Genomic DNA, 13,602 nt, shown 5'->3' with positions numbered 1-13,602 from the left:
AGGGTAAAGGGCTGTAGGTGGCTTTTTAAAAAAAATTGGATAAAAAAAAAAAAAAAAAAAAAAAAAAATGTACAACAAGATGATAACTTAAAAACACTCACCAAATTAAACATGCAAATGAGGTTTAGCTTTTGAGGCCATCTGACTACAATGTAGCATACTACTGTTTGAAGTGTGAGTGGAGTAATGTGTTACACTTATTTTTTTTTTTAAATAGTATGCACTATACAGTGTGTACTGCACAGTAAGCTAGTATTCCACTTTGAATGTGCACACTGAAAATGAGTCACATTAAAAAATTCAAAATAAAGCAATAAGCCCCAAATGATATTAATAAAAACATTATTCTTCCGCCAAAAAATGTAGTTCCTCAGAAACGGTTGTGGTTCCAACAAAGTGGTTGCCGAGCAACAAAGTGGTTGCATGTTTGTAGAGTAATTTACAACAGCTTTGAACTTGGCTCAACCAATCAGAATCAAGGACCGGAACTATCCGTTTTATAATAAACAATACAGTACATATTAAAACGCAAGCCGGTCTCTAGCTCTGGCATCTTTTGCTGGCTCTGTCTCTCTCCGTTTCTTATTGTTTACAAATGAAATATCAGTTAGAATAGATCAATTACAGAGAAACATTTGTGTTCTCTCTGCATCTGAGTCCAAATGTCCAAACTGTTTTTCTTTCAGAATAATGTTTCAGACATTTGGGACAAAAGAGTGTTAAGAGTCCAAATTTAGATCTGCGAGAGTTAAAAATGAAGTTAATCTGGTGAGAACGTCGACTCTTAACAGGAACTTGAACAATATTAATAATAACACTAAAATAAATGTACAGTATTATTACGGCTTCATTCATTCATTGCTGTCAGTGCTGATTATTATGAAAATAAATACATGCATAAACATTGTAATTTTTCTTGTGCTGTTTAAATTTTCACATTATTTTTCCAGATTCATCTAATACAAATTAAAGCAGTCTACAACTTACCACACTGTAAAAAAAAAAAAAAAGTGGAGTACATTTTACAAGAAAATACTATTTCAGTTTTTCTACTTCTAAATTTCACACTTTAATTTAATGTGTTACATGCTGGTTCTATGTAATTGTTTCTAAAAATTTACTAGCAATCTCGTGAAAATTGCTTTTTTTTTTTTTTAGGATTTATGTCCCTTGTTCTTTATGCATAAACTCATAAATAATAAGCATAAATAAGCTCTTTTTGGTCTCTCTCTGGGGATGTGAACTCATGTCAGGGGTTGTTATGATCCTGAGGTTACTCAAAAGTGGTTTGAGATGAAGTTTAGCCGGTTTAATTAAATCATGCTAAACATTTCCTCCAATCGGTCAGAAAAACACCTCCCACAAACCCATATAATCAAGTAACCTGCATTCAACCCTGCTGTGAACGCTTGAATCGGATGCTATGTTTGACGTCTTCTGTGCTTAGGAAGTTGTGTGGTCAGTTTAATCTGCGCTCTGATGCGGATCTGGCACCCGTCTGTGTGTTTAAGCATTCAGAACCAGCGAGGATTCATTTGTGTGTTTGGATGTGGCCTAACAAACGTCAAACCTGAACCGTAACAAAAACACAAAAACAGACAGATGCATAAACAACACATGCGTACAATCAAGAACACACACGCAAAAAGGGAATAAAGAATTACAGGTTTTCGTAAAGCTGACACGATCTGTTGTTTAGCTTAGTTTACATGATTCAAGCTGTTGAGAGAAGCCGTTCAAGGCCTGAGATTTCACAATTCTTTTTCCCTAAAGTACTTTCATTGTTATTTCAGTGGATATAAACTCATTTTAGTTCATTAATGTGGAAACAGAAGCCTGCCGTGTCTCAGAACGGCCAATATAAACATCCTCCAAACACACACACACACACACACACACGTCAACAAGGTAAGACACTTCACTTCAGCCATCTTTGTTACAAACCAGTACAGCTCAGGTCTACTAGACCGAAATCTAGTAAAAAAAACATCAAAACAGGCAAATCTGACAATAGCATTAGAAATTATGCTTGCACGGTCTGTAATAAATTAAACAGCAATGCTTTCTCCCATTTATTTGTATTACTAGATGCCCAGCTTTCATTCTATACTGTCTCTAATGTCATTAGAGCACATATTGCACCTGCGCTCATATGCATATTATGCAACATGCATGTTATATTTATATAAAAAAGAATAAGTGAATATATCTACACATCCTGTCTACAAATTAAACAATTTAGTGAAGTTTGAGCTTATAACAAGAAAAAAAACTTCAATGGGACAAGAAAGTTTGTTTCATCTTTAAATTAAGCTGCAAAAACAGCTTAAATAGTTAAGATATTTAACTCAAAGGGTTAGAGAAAATGTGTAAATTGTCAAATTATGTATGTTTTGGGATAAGAAGCCTTAAGAAGTTAACATTATAAACGGACTTCATTAAAAAATAAATAAATAAATAAATAGACTTCATTTATTCATTTACTAAATAAATAAATAGACTTCATTTATTTATTTACTAAATAAATAAGTACATAATTAAGTAAATAAATGTAAATAGACTTCTTGGAAAACAAACAAACAAATGGACTTCGTGGAAAATAAATAAATAAATGGAAGTCATGGAAAATCAATCAATCAGTCGATCAATAACTTCAAACCTTAATTGATTGATTTATTGATTTATTTGCTAAATAAATAAGTACATAGGTAAATAAACGTAAATGGACTTCATGGGAAAACAAACAAATAAACAAATAAATAAATAAAAGAACTTAATGGAAAGAAAACAAGCAAACAAACAAATAAATAAATGAACCTAATGGAAAGAAAATAAGCAAACAAATAAATGGAAGTCATGGAAAATCAATCAATCAATCAATAACTACAAACCTTAAGAAATTAGCATTAGAAATGGACTTGATATGAGCATCTGTGTGAACTCATGGTAAGTGAGATGACGTGACACTGGCTCTCTCACAGCAAACACAAACCAAAAAAAAAATCAATAAAATCATTCACTGCATGTGCTTTTAATTAACATGGAGTCTCTTGTTCTCTCTGTGTAATCTACTGTCATCTATGAGAATCAACAGAAAGCCTGTAAAACTCCACATCTCTCCAGCTGAAGCCCAGTCTGGCATCTCCACAGCAGCTCTCCAATAAAACCCCAGCGTCCTCCATTAGTGCTTAAGATCCGCAGACGCACACTTCAACACACTCAAACATACAAACGGCTGCTCTCTCAGTGTCTTGCTTCTTTGTTTGCTTCTCGACAGTTTCCGATTCACACAAAAGCATTTAATGAATAAAATTACCCATTACCTTCAGGCTGCTGTAATTACAAAAAACAGAAAACATAAGCCAGGTAAAACTAAACCCAAACCACAACATAACCTGATAACCCAGACTAAAGCATACAGTACCACTGCTGTGCAGAAGACAAAAAACATGCCAAACATTTATAATATAATGAAACATTTGCAAATTATATGTTGCTTCCAAAAAAAATGATATGGCCAAAATTTCAATAGAACATGACTGCTGTTGTTGAATGGCTGTCTGTGGAGAAAGATGAGAAACTTGCATTACTCCAAGTGCATAAATTCAAACCCGTCTATTTTGGCAAGCTAGATTTCATGCATCACGGTATTCTGAAATGGTTCAAAATGCAATTCATGCAACAAAAGTTTTCTCTTTCAGGTCAGCTACTGTCAAAACAGAGCAACAGTTTGAAGAGACGTCATGCCTAGACGACATGTTTAGCAGCTATCTGAATAATATCCAGGGTTATTATCATTAGCTAAAAAGCATAAAAAACCATTACTTTAATAAATGAAATAAAATAAATAAATAAATAAATAAGTCATACATTAAAGGGGTCATATGATGCGATTTCAAGTTTTCCTTTCTCTTTGGAGTGTTACAAGCTGTTCGTGCATAAGATCCATAAAGTTGCAAAGACTAAGGTCTCAAACCCAAAGAGATATTCTTTATCAAAGTTAAGACCCGTCCACGCCCTCCTAAAATGCCTCATTTAAACACGCCCCCACATGTCTATGTCATGATGTGGGAAGATTTGCATAACACCGCCCAAATGTTTACGCAAAGAAAGAAGGCGTAACTTTTATTCTCGCTGTAGTATTGCTGCAGCCGCCGTCATGTCATGGAGACGCTGTGTGTTTCCAAATATGATAAGGGGCGTAACATTTCCGTCACATGCTTGTGGTATTCGGCCAATCACAACGCAATGGATAGCTGGCCAATCAGAGCACACCGCGCTTTTCCGAATGATGAGCTTTGTAAAAATCAATGCGTTTCAGAAAGGCGGAGCAGAGAGGAGCAACAATACTTTACGGCATGTGGAAAATAATGTGTTTTTTTAACCTTAAACTGCGTAAACATTGCATTGCACCAAATACACCAAATAATGTTATTTTTAGCATCATCATATGACCCCTTTAATGAAATATGTAAGAAGCTGGTAAGATTTCTTCACTCAAAAAATCATGGCATAGTTTATTATTAGCTATTTGCATCTGTGTTGGTCTATTTAAATAATTATACTTTTAAAATGCATTTATTTAAATTGCCTCAAATCAGTATAAATCTGTTAATTGTGAAAAAATGACACAAAGTATGAACATGGTTTTTTATATGCAATTCTCAAATACATGAATTTTAAATGTAGGCCTAAATAAGGTCACGTGAGTCAAGCTTGCATCGGCTGACTCTCAGCTGATCGCATCTACCTATAGGAATACGACACCTATCACGACATTCCTATATAAGCTCTATTCAGAATTATTCAGCAGCTTTTTCACTTGCTCAGGAGCAAATTACCCTCCTCCATCCCCAGCTCCTCCTTTCGCCACAGTCAGGACTGGGATTTCTGATATTCCTCCTTGAATCAGACTCCTTTTATCTTGAATAATGTGTTACACTTAAATATCATTAAGTACATTAATGATATCTGCTTTGTTCTGTTCTGTTTACCCGTGTGGGGTTATTATTGCTGCTGATGGGCAGAGAGGTTTTGCCCAGAACAGAACCATACCGCCAAACCAAACTGTTTGCTAAGTGTCTATCATTTTAACGACAGTGGTCCTGACATAAATATTTTTAAATGTATCTCTCTCTTTAAAAAAAAACACACATTTGAGCGTATTTTCTCTCATAATTGTCGTGTTTGACATGCTCATGTATCTGTCCGTCAGTGCCAGTCTCTCTCTTGATGTTTTCATTTCCACCAGACCAACTCATGAGTGTTTTTCTGTCACCGCTGAGCAAACCGAGTCTCTGTCTTACGTGTCAGCATGTGCGTGTGTGATTCCCATGGCTTGACAGTGAGACTTTGAAAACTTTCCGTTAGTGGACCAAACAGGGAAACAGGAAGCTGGCACACACATGCAAACAAAACACACTTATTCTGCTCTCAAACACACAGAGAACCAGTCAAAAGTCTGGACAATTGTGCTCCACTAGTTCTCTGCACATACTACAGATCGAATGTGAGCGCTTACGCAAAAGAATTGTGATCATCTCCTGAGTTTGTGCAGTCTGATTGTTTTAGCTTCATTACTTCTGAGACTTCCCTTATTCATCAAATTATAATAAATAAACAAACAAAAGATAAGCAATGCATTGTATAAACAAACAAAATGGTAGATTTTCATTTGTCAAGGCTTCTTAAATTTGTGTGAAGGTAAGATTACATTACAATAACATTTCGATTTCATATTGTTTCTCACACAAAATTACAAAATGTCTTGGAATATTACATTCATGGTCATTTTTTGTCATGTTTGGATCTTGACAGCTCTTCTGGTCAATGTCTACTTTCTTACTACTTTTCAGAATTAAAAAAGAAAAGGGAAAAAAAAAACCCGAAGGCATTATTCCATAATAAACATTTCAAATAGTAGAATGGAATGTTGTCACATGATCTCATGTTGCATGTTTAATTCAGCGAGTGGCATTCAGGCATCACCTTGAGAAAAAATATAATAAATAAAACAAACAAACAAACAAATAAATAAATACATGTGAATTAATTTAAAATAAATGAATAAAATAATGACACATAAAAAATAAATGAAATAATAAAAAAGTTTAATAATAAATAACGCATAATAAATAAATAAAAACACAAATAAAATGAATGAATTAAAAATGAATAAATAATAAATAAATAAAACATAATACATAATAAAAATAAATGAACTAATTAAAAATAATTAATGACACATAAATAAAATAAATGAAATCATAAAAAAGTTTACAAATAAATAACGCATAATAAATGAATAAATAAAAACACAAATAAAATAAATTAATGAATTAAAAATGAATAAATAATAAATAAATAAAACATAATACATAATACAAATAAATAAACTAATTAAAAATCATTAAAAATAAAAGAATAATAAATAAATAAACATTAATTCACTTAAATTAGTGAATAATAAATACATTTTATAAATCTATATATTCTTTTGTGTCTTATAATGAAACAAAGTAGAAAAATAAATAAATAAATAAATCTACAATTACTTCCCTGTTAGGCCATCATACTGAAGGTCAAGGCAAGCGCACTGCATTGTGGGATACAGTATTCCATGCATTGCTGTATACTGCACATTTGGCAAAGTTTGTTTGTGTATTCTGTGTATTCAATTTGCATAATGTGCACAGTATATATATTGCAGAAACAGACTGCATGTTTGTACTATTCAGAACACATACTTGAATACTGGACAGTACTATTTCCTATATCATTGTGTATTTAATGTATTTGTCATTTTTAGCATAATAAATACCTTTTTTGCCCATTACCAAAGCAGTGCATGCATATTCTTACTTCTGTAAGGAGAGGTTGAGTTTGTCTGTGCTGGATTTGATCTTATTCTGAGCCTCGAGGTGGTTCATGCCGTCAGTGCTGATGCCGTCGATGGACAGGACCAGATCTCCCACAGCCACTCCTGCTTTAGCAGCCTTTCCTCCGTCCGACAGCTGAAACCACACAGATAATGATGAAAACAACACAGGGACACATATCGTATTGGTAAATATGCCACAAATTGATTGGGTTGCTCTTCTATTTATAAATAACAAAATACCTCAAATGCATGATATTCTAACTTAGAATCTCATTTTTACGAAGTAGGGCAGGTCAGCAGATTTTTTTTTTTTTTTAAGAAATCTCTTGCACAAAAATGCAGTAAAAACAGTAATATTATACAGTATATATTTGGACATACTGTAAAATGTAATTTATTCCAGTGTCACATAATCCTTCAGAAATCAGTCTAATATGCTGATTTGCTGCTCAAGAAACATTTCATATTATTATAAATGTCGAAAATAATATTTTTATGAAAACCATGACTTTTTCAGGATTTTGTGGTGAAAGGAAGGTTCAAAAGAACAGCATTTATTTGAAATAAAAAACGTTTGTAACATTACAAATGCCTTTACTGTCACTTCTGATCAGTTTAATGCATCCTTGCTGAATAAAAGCATTAATTAGATCTTACTGACCCCAAACTTTTAAACGGTATTGTACTGTACAAATCAGAATTCAAATAAAAGTGGCTAAAAACAGACTTATAAAATGGATAGTTCCGGTCCTTGATTCTGATTGGTTGAGCCGCGTTCGAAGCTGTTGTAAATTACACTACAAACATACACCTTTGTTTACTTTGTGTGTTGCTTGGCAACCACTTTGTTGGAACCACAACTGTTTCTGAGGATATACATTGTTTGGTGGAAGAATACTGTTTTTATTTATATCATTATACTTTATTTGCTCTGTTTTATTTTGTGAAACCTAACTTCGTATATGGAATAACCGTTTTATAAAAGCAATAAGCCCCGTGAAGCAGTGGTTTACAGTGAATTTATAACAGCTTTGAGTCGTGCCTAACAACGCCCCTTAGCTGTTATAAATTCACTGTAAACCACTGCTTCTTGGGGCTTATTGCTTTAATATAAGCTGCACTTTTGAACTCAGGTAAAGTTTCACCGTAAAAGCTTTAGGAAACAATAAGAGAGTATCAGTAAAAGAGATTCACTTCAAACACAGCAGAGCTTTCAACAGTAAACAACTCAAGACAAAAGTTCACGTTTAGTGCAAAATAAACTCAGTGGTGCGTAAATCACAGCGGACGTCCCTGCGAACCTGAGGCCGGTGTGGTCAGGGCCAATTCAAACAGAATTTAAGGAAAGATAACTCTGAAATCCCAGCCTGATGCGCAAGTGGAGCGTGACATTACTCCTGCGACTGCAGACCGCAGTACGCTTTCAGTCTCAAACCACTCAAGCGCTCTTCAATTATCACATGACCACCTCTTTAATAAGATTATCTTATATAAACACAAACCCTGCAGATGGCAGACATATGCGTTCATGTGTGCTCAGCTGTGTGCCGTTTATACGAGACGCTGTAAACATCTGAGACTACATCTCAATCATCAATGTTTTGCCACAATCCTGCATGAAAGCGGCGCTCTTTCTTGTGCACTCGAGAACACATTTATGCGGCGAAAAGACAAGAACCTGGTTGAAAACATGTGGTACAAGTATGCAGCATCGCTAGTTTAATGCCACAATAACACAAAAGCGCACCGCGTTCTTTGATTCCTGTCATAACTTCTGTTTCCACTGGAGAGTAAACAGAAATAAAACACAAAGAGCATCTGAGAGGAATTACAGCACAACGGTACCCAAAGACAACGCGGATGCTGTTTTTCACGAAACCACAATCTCGGGATAGCTAAAGCAAAGCCAATTTGAAGGTGGAAACAAATAATTAACTTGCAAACACGTGTTTTAGGGTTGTTTCTGAGCCGTCGTGTGCGATTGTAAACGCTTCATGGGTTCTCTCATTAATGCGCTTGAGAACATGTGGCCTGTTGGTCCTTTGATTGAGTTCAGTTGCATGCTGTGACCTCGAGGACAACAGCGGACACTACACACACATGAACACGCACAATAAACACATCTGAAATCAGGAAGTGTGTTTCAAAAGAAAGGAAATGGGACCAATATGAGATCTGATGGATGTGTGTGTGTGTGTGTGTGTGTGTGTGTGTGTGTGTGTGTGTGAATTTGCATACAAATGTATGTATGTTTAGTGAATGGGGTCAGGTCGTTCTGATTCATCCGTAGGGCAAAGACGAACTCTGGTTTGAGTCTTTAAAGAAAAAATAATGCAGTCAAGAAGAAAATGCATGCATTTATTCACTGACTTACAGATTTTCAGAGCTGCAGATATAAAAGATATTAAATAAATGTCACAATTTGAGTAAGAACATGTGCTCCCTTTTTGTAATAAATTGATAAAATTCACATTTTGACTTGAAAATGAACTACGACTGTAACTTAACTCCTGGTCAGTACATCAAAATACTGTTTAAAAGTCAACTTTTGCATTTATTTACTCAAAAATACAAGTAAAATTGCGAAATATTCTTAGAATTTAAAATAGCTGTGTTCTATTGTAATATATTTTAAAATGTAGTTTATTCCTGTGATGAATTTTCAGCATCATTACTCCAGTCTTCAGTGTCACACGATCCTTCAGAAATCATTCTAATATGCTGATTTGCTGCACAAGAAACATTTCTTCTTATTATTAATGTTGAAAACAGTTGTTCTGCTCCATACAGTATTTCTGGGAAAATGTTGATATTTTTTTTTTTTCAGGATTCTTTGATGAATAGAAAGTTCAAATGAACAGCATTTATAGTATTTGAAACAGAAATCTTTTGTAACATTATAAATGTCTTTACTTTTGTCACTTTTGATCAGTTTAATGCATATTTGCTGAATGAAATTATTCATTTCTTTAAAAAAAAATAGACTTATTGAACATTTTGGCCATTTTTAGACCTTGGTCACTCTATGCTTTCATTGCATGGAAAAAAACAACATTGAAATTCGTCATGTGTGTTCTGAATGACAGGTTACTCCGGCAGCCTGTGTGCGAACACATATTTTGGTGTGTTTTAGCTGGACCTGAATCTGGTGCTAAATATTTTCACGACTTGTTTACTCAGTGGTTTTGAAAGTCAAGACGCCACAGCAGTAATTAGAGAGTTGCTGGTTTCAGTGCTGGTTAGAGCACCAGTGCCAAACGTTTTCAAGGGACAATTGACACTTAATGCCAAACTATGCTTGCAAAGAAGAAAGCATAGTTATATAACAGTATAGAAATTTGGTAATTCTTGGAATAGTTCACTCAAATAATAAAAAACTGCTGAAAATGTAGTCACCTTCAGACCATCCAAGATGTAGATTAGATTGTTTCTTCATCAGAACAGATTTGGAGAAATATAGCATTATATCACTTGCTCAGCAATGCATCCTCTGCAGTGAATGGGTGCCATTACAATAAGAGTCCAAACAGCTGATAAAAACATCACAATAATCCACAAGTAATCCACACCACTCCAGTCCATCAATTAATGTCTTGTGAAGTGAAAAGCTGCATGTTTGTAAAAAAAAAACAAATCCATCAAGATGCTTTTATCTTCAAACCATTGCTTTTTGTTTTCTTTTTATTTATTATACAATTAACAAAAGCAAAAAAGGCCTCTAACACTAGCTTGCTCTATTCTTTTTCTATTCTATCTGTTTTCTTTTTCTTTTCTTTTTTTTAAATTTATTATATAATAATAAAAAAAAACCTTGCTACGTGTACTGTGTAGCACTTGCATATCATTGCTCTTTTGTTGATTTTGATTGCTTCCATTGTCCTCATTTATTGCATATCATTGCTCTTTTGTTGATTTTGATTGCTTCCATTGTCCTCATTTATAAGTCGCTTTGGATAAAAGCATCTGCTAAATGACTAAATGTAAATGTAAATGCTTTTGGATAAAATACCTCCTCTATCCATAATATTGGTTTCTCCAGTGTAAAAGTCGTCTGGTCTGAATCAGGAGAGAAATCTGCACAGATCAAGCACCGTTTACAAGCCAAAACAGTCCAAAACAAGCTCTAAACTAATATGTTGGTGGACTCTGACGTGTGAGGACAACAGAGGATGGACTTTTTACTGGAGGAATTGTTATTATCGATAGAGAACTTGTATTTTGGCCAGATATAACGTAAAAACGTCTTGATGGATTGGTAGCTTTTCACTTCACAAGACATGACGGACTGGAGTGGTGTGGATTACTGTGGTGTTTTTATCACTTGTTGTTCTCTCATTCTGACGGCACCCATTCACTGCAGAGGATCCATTGCTGAGCAAGTGATGTACTGTAATGCTACATTTCTCCAAATCTGATGAAGAAACTCATCTACATCTTGAATGGCCAAAGAGTGAGTACATTTTCAGCCCATTTTCATTTCTGGGTGAGCTATTCCTTTAAAAGGATCATTGGCCCACAAAAGGAGATGTTTAGCAAAAACTTCACACTGCTTCCTTCCTTCTATACAACACAAAAGCATTATATACAATAGTACATATAAAATCTCATTCATGTTTCCTTCACGAATGCATTCAGTTTTCCAATCACACCACAGCACATGTAAACCTGAAATATAACAGGTGGTGATTTTACACAGCGTAACCGTGAAGTCATACCGCATACAGATGGTCTGCCACTCCAGCATCAGTGGTTTTACTGTTTCTGAAGGTGTTGCACGGCTGCTAGGTGAACAGTGAACAGAAGGTCCATTCAACTTCATAAACGTCCCTCAGAGACACGCCACCCCGTTCTGCTAAACTAGGTGCGTTCATTAACTTGAATCTAAACACACATAAACTAGCTGTGAATACTCATAAAGCGCCTTATGTGTGTGTCTGAGGTACGGCGCGAGTGCTGTCGCAATCAATACTCCAAGCAGAACGCAGTCTGTACATAGAGACAGGCCAAAACTGTCAAGAAACGTCACTGCTGAGAGAATGAGAGAATACGGTAATATTCCGATGAAGTGTGTGAGACAGATACCATTTGCTTCATCACGTTACACTGAACAGATCTGCGCACATAATTAAGCCATGTGTTCGAAAAGTCAGACAGAGGGGCATTTCATTCAGTCTTGGATTGTAATGAATGCTTGTGTTTGTTTCTGGAGCTATAACAATATTAAAAATGGGTGATTATTCAATTAAGGGGAATTTTCCGTACCCTTTTTTTAATTTATTAAATACCAAATCATTCACTCTAGTTTTAAAGAGAAGGTCTTGTTAAAAAATTCAAGTATATAAAAATTAAATAATAAAATAAATATGCAATTTAAAAAAAAATTAATTAATAGTTTTATTCAGCATGTATGCATTAAATTGATCAAAAGTGACAGTTCTACACGGTTTCTACAAAAGTATTAAGAAACTCAACAGTTTGCAACATCGATAAAAATAAATGTTTCTTGAGCAGCAAATCAGCATATTAGAATGATTTCTGAAGGATCATGTGACACTGAAGACTGGAGTAATCATGCTGGAAATTCAGCTTTGATCACAGGAATAAATTGCATTTTAAAATATATTCAAATAGAATATAGTTATTTTAAATTGTACAAAATATTACTGTTTTTACTGTATGTTTGACTAAATGAAGCCTTGGTGAGCATTAGAGGCTTCTTTCAAAAACATTTTAAAAAGAAAATGTATCATCTTCAAACTTTTGAACGGTTTTGACCACTGAATGACCAATCAATCAAGTACTCCAGAGCGCTGTGTAATCAAACTGCATAAATGGCTGAATGAATGGTTGAGTTTGTTTTCTGCTCGTCTCACGTTCACATGTGGAATCTTGCAGGCGGTTTTGGACAGATTTATAGGTGAGACTGGAAGCACAATCTGCTGGCATGATCAGGAGAAGTGGTACAGTTTGTACTTGAACGCTATGTCATTAATAATTTTGTGAAATGATGATATCAGGTTTCAGGTAGAGCAGAGAAATCTTCATTACATGTTTTCTCACAAGGGGCATTAAATGGACCAAACAGATACATGTTCTTTCCTGTGTATCTTTCATTTCATTCAACAATTTTTGATAGTTTTAGTTTTAGGTAAAAATAACTACACTAAAACATTCTGAACACCTTAGCAACCACACAGTAACACCCTAGCAACCACCCACAACATTCTAGAAACTGTATACTCTTAAACAACATTCTGAACACCTTAGCAACCACAAAGTAACACCTTAACAACCACCCACAACATTCTAGAAACTGTATACTGCTTACAAAAACATTCTGAACACCTTAGCAACCACACAGTAACAATCTGGCAACCACCCACAACATTCTAGAAACAGTATACTGTTAAACAACACTCTGAACACAGTAGCAACCACACAGTAACACCCTAGCAACCACCCACAACATTCTAGAAACCGTATACCATTAAACAACATTCTGAACACCTAAGCAACCACACAGTAACAACCTAGAAACCACCCACAACATTCTAGAAACAGTATACTGTTAAACAACACTCTGAACACAGTAGCAACCACACAGTAACACCCTAGCAACCACCCACAACATTCTAGAAACAACATACTCTTAAACAACATTCTGAACACCTTAGCAACCACACAGTAACAATCTGGCAACCACCCACAACATTCTAGAAACA

The 13,602-nt window shown here is 34.7% G+C and overlaps 1 protein-coding gene across 4 annotated transcripts in view; it reads right to left on the bottom strand.

Annotated features, from left to right (window-relative positions):
* Positions 1-13,602, bottom strand: part of LOC107725153 (PDZ and LIM domain protein 5-like) — a 47,446-nt gene that overhangs the window by 27,029 nt on the left and 6,815 nt on the right. For all 4 annotated transcript variants that reach the window (XR_001638096.1, XM_016534318.1, XM_016534320.1 and 1 more), the window contains exon 3: positions 6,862-7,013. Coding sequence is in view for 3 of the 4 variants with exons in the window: in XM_016534318.1 (XP_016389804.1) it covers positions 6,862-7,013 (152 nt within the window). In the remaining variant the exon portion in view is untranslated. The remainder of the gene's footprint in view (positions 1-6,861; positions 7,014-13,602) is intronic.

This window comes from Sinocyclocheilus rhinocerous, unplaced genomic scaffold (assembly GCF_001515625.1).
Source record: "Sinocyclocheilus rhinocerous isolate Xijiao unplaced genomic scaffold, SAMN03320098_v1.1 scaffold1295, whole genome shotgun sequence".
NCBI classification, from domain to species: Eukaryota; Metazoa; Chordata; class Actinopteri; order Cypriniformes; family Cyprinidae; genus Sinocyclocheilus; species Sinocyclocheilus rhinocerous.
The sequence above is the reverse complement of the archived record's forward strand: the minus strand, read 5'-3'. Positions and strand labels throughout refer to the sequence as shown.